Raw genomic sequence first — 6,171 nt, forward strand, 5'->3', positions numbered from 1 at the left:
GGAACTAAATTGCTTTGCCACTTAATATAAAATTTTGTTTAGCACACAAACTCCTATAAATATTGAATTTCACTTCAACCTTTCCCGAGAAAAATGGATTTATTTACAACTCCCATGATTGTATATGCGTAATTCAAAGTCAAGTCACAGGAGTATACACCCTATGTCTACTATTCCTAGTCAAGGCACCTGAATGATCTGCCCATCATTTGACTAAATTTTTTCATGTGCCGTAAATGAAAGCTGTTGTCCCCAAAGCTGGACAATGTCTCTCTGATGCCCTTTAGCTGAGTCATCACAATGCCGTATGCCCTGCATTTGCATAAAAGTAGGCTTTCATTTTCAGCCAAAGTCACCTCAACCTGAAGAGATAGAGGGCACAGAATATAGAGTAGGTTCTCAATAAATATTGACAATAAATTAACAGTGTGCTTTATAAAATGTAAAAAAAAAAAAAAAAAAGCAAAGAAGTGATAGTAGCTGGAGTATACAAATAAGAAAGCATTCAATGAGGTAAGTGCACATTGCTGGCTTTTTTCTTAAAGTCACACACCCTCTCAATAGTCTGTTGCTATAGCAGTATTGGTTTTTGATTCTCTGATTCCTATAATCATTATTGGAAGCAATTCTTCCCAGGGTCCTCTATAGATATTAGACTAAGGAAGTCTAATTAGACTAAGGAAAACAAAATTATGAACTGAACTCTCTATTAATCATCTATTTTTGTGTAGTTGAAGATAACTCTTTCTGGTACAAAGATGCTAAGACTTTTTTAAAAAAACTATGAAGATCATCTATCTAATCACATTCATTCTAGAGATTTCTTCTCTGAGATTGAGACCAAATATATTTTTAATACATCTAGTGTGGAATATATATCAAAAACTATGCAAATATAAAAACTTTTCTACCTAAAACTAAGAATGCCTCCTTTGGTCTTGTGTACATAAGCAATCACATGTATAAAGATATATTAAAACTTAGAGCAACATTTTTTATTATAAAAAGAAGAAATATAAACAATAGACGTTTCCAAACTCATGGTACTTATTATCAAAAACATTAAAACTACATAAATTCTGTCATGAAAAATTACTATAAAATATCTGTATGAGGATAATTAAAGATAGAGTGCATGTAAATGGTAGATCACAATAGTTTTTACAAATTTACTTATGTACTCATGCTTGAGTTGGAAAATCTCTGACATTACTTTTGTAAAATAATCTGTGATGGCAATCTCTATGTCATTCTTTTTTTCCTTTCTACCTTCATATTTTTCATAGTATCCATAAGATACTTAAGAAAGTGGCAGAAGTCTTCTTATGCCAATTGCATTGCCTTACTACTACTGCAAGGAAAACATCAAATAGTATATCACTTGACTTCTATTATCCTGCACCATCTTGGTGTGTCTAATGAAATTGTTGCATTTTTTTGTTCTCAAAGGCACTGTCCTCATTGCTGCCTGTGTGAGGTTGGATGCCAAAACTTTTTATCCCTTAGTGACTTTTAAACCTGGGTCTCTAAGGACTCTTTTGTTTGTTGATTCTATTGACTATTGTTATGAATGGGATACATAAATTAACTAACCATAATATTTGGTGCCAAATATGTTTTCCTGATCAACAAGTTCAGCAGATCAATTATCTCTAATTATTTAGTCACCCATGGTACACCTAGCCCATTAGACAAGACATTACTTCCTTTTAGCTAGCAAGAGAAGAACATATATTCTCAGAGTAAAATGGCACAGGGCCTCTCACAGAGGAAGCTCTGTATGGTATAGGAGGGCTCTGAGCATTTTCAGGGATTTTCTAGCTGAGTGTGGTTCCCTAAGAAAACCTAGCAGTCACACGTCTCCTCTGGTATATTCCTGTTCAGCGTGTGTATCTTCAAACAAACTATCAACAAGTGCCATGAAATAATTTACTGCTTAAAGGGTAAGTATGAAAATGTTTGCTGCTTCAGTTATATACACAGTATGTACATGTGTATTCTAGCAGAAAGTGGGAGGTGGATGAGGAATGTTATGATAGATTTCTCTAAGCAAAGAGTTAGAATTTTTAATTCACTTTTAAACAATTTTTTATTGGAGTACAGTTTATTTACATTGTTGTGTTAGTTTCTGCTGTACAGCAAAATGAATAAGTTAAACATATACATATATCCACACTTTTTAAGATCATTTGCTCATATAGGCCATTGCAGAGCATTTAGAAGAGTTCCCTGTGCTATACAATAAATCCTTACTACTTCTCTGGGCTTCCCTGGTAGCTCAGCTGGTAAAGAATCCGCCTGCAATGAAAAAGACCCCAGTTCAATTCCTGGATCAGGAAGATAACCTGGAGAAGAGATAGTCTACCAACTCCAGTATAACTCCAGTATTCTTGGGCTTCCCTAGTGGTTCAGTTGGTAAAGAATCTGCCTGCAATGTGGGAGATCTGGATTTGATCCCTGGATTGGGAAGATCTCCTGGAGGAGGGCATGGCAACCCACACCAGTATTCTTGCCTGGATAATCCCCATAGACAGAGGACCCTGGCAGGCTACAGTCCATGGGGTCACAAAGAGTCGGACACAACCAAGCACAAGCTCATTATCTATTTTATATATAGTGGTGCGTTTATGTCAGTCCCAATCTTCCAATTTATCCCTCTCTTCCGTGTAATACTTAAATAGCCAAACACTGCAATGAATACTAATACTAGCATTTGACAGGAATAACCCACAGCCATTTTTCTAGAATGATGGCTCTTAGAAACCATTAATAGGATTTTTGCTGAATATTCAGAAATAAAATCCCTAAAGAAACACAAAAATAAAATCCACTGCACACCTGCACACAGCAATAGCAGAGATTTTATTCATTTTTGATCTTTTGCAAAATTAAAATATTTTGTGAAAGTTAAATTCTTAAGGCAGATTTTAGTCAATTTAAATACATGATCATTAATAAACATTTAATACTTATGTTAGACTGAATGCAGATAAAAGCAAAAGATTGATTTTTAAAGATGAAATTGTTTTAAGACCCAAGCAAAACTGAATCAAATATGAAGGGAACTGCTGCTGCTGCTGCTAAGTCGCTTCAGTCGTGTCTGACTCTGTGCGACCCCATAGACAGCAGCCCACCAGGCTTCCCCGTCCCTGGGATTCTCCAGGCAAGAACACTGGAGTGGGTTGCCATTTCTTCTCCAATGCATGAAAGTGAAAAGTGAAAGTGAAGTCGCTATGTCGTGTCTGACTCCTAGCGACCCCATGGACTGCAGCCTATCAGGCTCCTCTGTCCATGGGATTTTCCAGGCAAGAGTACTGGAGTGGGGTGCCATTGCCTTCTCCAATGAAGGGAACTACTGGTGGTGAAAAAGGACTTTAAAAAGACAGAGATTCGCATTGTGAGTTATGGTCACCAACAGATGACAATGCATTGCCCAAGAGGGTATCAGTCTTCCATCAAGTTTTATCTACCCTGAGCCTCAATTAATATTCCTGTCTGTGATGGGGGTCTGTCAGCTATGGACACTTCACCCAGTCGACTAGACCAATAGTAGCAGAAGACAGGATTTACTTGCTGAGAAAAAAATGGGAAAGACATTGTTCAAAGCTTTGTGAAATAAGTTAAACAGAGAAAGAAAAACATCCTATGGTGTCAACTATATCTGGAATCTAAAAAAAAAAAAAAAAAAAACTTCTAAAAATATAAAATTGGACTGTAATTCAAAATTCACTTCAGTTTAGTCATTCAGTCGTGTCCAACTTTTTGTGACCCTATGAACCACAGCACGCCAGGCCTCCCTGTCCATCACCAACTCCCAGAGTTTACCGAAGCTCATGTCCATTGAGTCCGTGATGCCATCCAAACATCTCATCCTCTGTCATCCCCTTCTCCTCCTGCCCTCAATCTTTCCCAGCATCAGGGTCTTTTCAAATGAGTCAGCTCTTCACATCAGGTGGCCAAAGTATTGGAGTTTCAGCTTCAACATCAGCCTTTCCAATGAATACCCAGGACTGATCTCCTTTAGGATGGACTGGTTGGATCTCCAAATTCACATTTATAAAATAATTTCCTTTGGTCATTATGTATAAATAGACTGGGTGGCTCAGCTCACTGTAAAATAGGAAATGTATCATTCAAATCAACAAGTAAAAACCATGGATGCTGGATGAGCCAAATAAGCAACAGAGTGTTCATTATTGGCTGATGTCATTGAATTCTGCAGTTCAAACATCTCTGACATTTACAGGTAGGTTTGGCAAAATCCAGGAGTCAATAATGAGAAACCACACCACTGTAACCGTATTCATTCTTCTAGGACTGACAGAAGATCCTCAGTTGCAAGTTTTGCTTTTTATTTTTCTATTTCTCACCTACATTTTGAGTATAACTGGAAATCTGACCATCATTACCCTAACATTGGTAGATCCTCACCTTAAAACACCCATGTATTTTTTCCTCCAAAATTTCTCTTTCTTAGAAATCTCATTTACAACCTCCTGTATTCCAAGATTCCTATACAATATATCAACTGGGGACAGAACCATTACTTATAATGCATGTGCGATTCAATTATTTTTTACATATCTTTTTGGAGTAACTGAATTTTTTCTCTTGGCAACCATGTCATATGATCGCTATGTGGCCATCTGCAAACCCTTGCATTATATGACAATCATGAGCAACAAACTGTGCAAAACAATGATCATCTGCTGCTGGATGGTGGCACTTATGACTATCCTCCCACCACTCAGCTTAGGTTTTCATCTGGAATTCTGTGATTCTAACGTCATTGATCATTTTGCCTGTGATGCATCACCTCTCCTGAAGATCTCATGCTCAGACACATGGTTAATTGAGCAGATGGTAATAGCCTGTTCTGTACTGATCCTCATCATCACTCTCATATGTGTAGTTTTCTCCTATATATACATCATAAGGACTATTCTAAAATTCCCTTCTCTTCAGCAAAGAAAAAAAGCCTTTTCTACCTGTTCTTCCCACATGATTGTACTTTCCATCTCTTATGGCAGCTGCATCTTCATCTATGTCAAACCATCTGCAAGAGAGGGAAATATTAACAAAGGTGTGTCACTGCTTATTTCTTCCATATCACCAATGCTGAATCCTTTTATATATACTTTGAGGAATAAGCAAGTTAAACAAGCTTTTAATAACTCACTGAAAAAAACTGCATTTCTCTTAAGAAAGTAAAATAAACATGTTGATAAATCAACTGAAAGATACACATCTATCTTATCATTTACATAAAGCCAAGAAACTATATTGTAACTTCTTAGCTTATAACCAAGCAGATTGATCTCAGAACCATTTAATCTTTAATTTCCCCTTCCATTCATATACTAAACAACTAATTATTGAATATTGCTTTATGAGGAACAAAATATTTCACTCACAATTCTTTAATGAGAACCTACCATGATCAAGTCATTCCTTTTACTTCTTTAAGTGATTTTCCCAGACATTTCATAATATTGGTATAGGGGGGAAGCCATTTTTACTGAATTATAATTGATATACAGTATTTATTACTTTCAAGTGTACAACAGAATGATTTTATATTTTTATACATGGTAAAATCATCACCACAATATGTCTAGCTACAATCCATCTGTTGATTCTCCAGATATCAACATATTAATAAGGGAAGATTATGAAGAATGTTAAACCAATATAGTCAAAACTTAGATGAAATAGAATAGTTAGTTAAAAGATAAAATTTGAGAAGTGACCCAAAAGTAAACAGAAAATATGGATACTTTTCAATTTTAGAAATTGAATTAATATCTAAAAATCTTTTCCCAAAGAAAACATCAAAATCATATTGACTCAAAATGACGTTGATGAATACCATCAAAGGGATAAATAATGCATTCTATGAATATTGTTTCAGAACACATGAAGAAATTATACATTTTTAGTCTTTTGTGAAGTTGATATAAACCTGATACAAATACTAGGCAAAGAAATTATAAGACTAAAATTGTAGGCCAAAACCCCTCATGATCACACATGCAAACATCCTTAACAATTTACTATCAAAGCACAAATAAATAAAAATTATCAGGAAAATTTAGCAGACACTTTCAAAGGAATTGCATGAATAGCAAATTAATTAGCACATGGAAAGAAGCTCAATATCATTAACATTAG

General features: G+C 35.5%; 1 protein-coding gene across 1 annotated transcript; it reads left to right on the forward strand.

The window, feature by feature from the left end:
* The first annotated feature begins 4,275 nt into the window (after window positions 1–4,275).
* Window positions 4,276–5,211, forward strand: LOC129641573 (olfactory receptor 6C68-like). Its single transcript, XM_055566252.1, has one exon. The coding sequence runs from the start codon at window positions 4,276–4,278 to the stop codon at window positions 5,209–5,211; it is 936 nt and encodes a 311-aa protein (XP_055422227.1).
* Window positions 5,212–6,171: the final 960 nt, after the last annotated feature.

This window comes from Bubalus kerabau, chromosome 1, assembly GCF_029407905.1.
Source record: "Bubalus kerabau isolate K-KA32 ecotype Philippines breed swamp buffalo chromosome 1, PCC_UOA_SB_1v2, whole genome shotgun sequence".
NCBI lineage: Eukaryota > Metazoa > Chordata > Mammalia > Artiodactyla > Bovidae > Bubalus > Bubalus kerabau.

Bases quoted from the DNA above. Each gene is read 5' to 3' on its own strand.
- LOC129641573 (XM_055566252.1), top strand. From the start codon at position 4,276: ATGAGAAACCACACCACTGTAACCGTATTCATTCTTCTAGGACTGACA.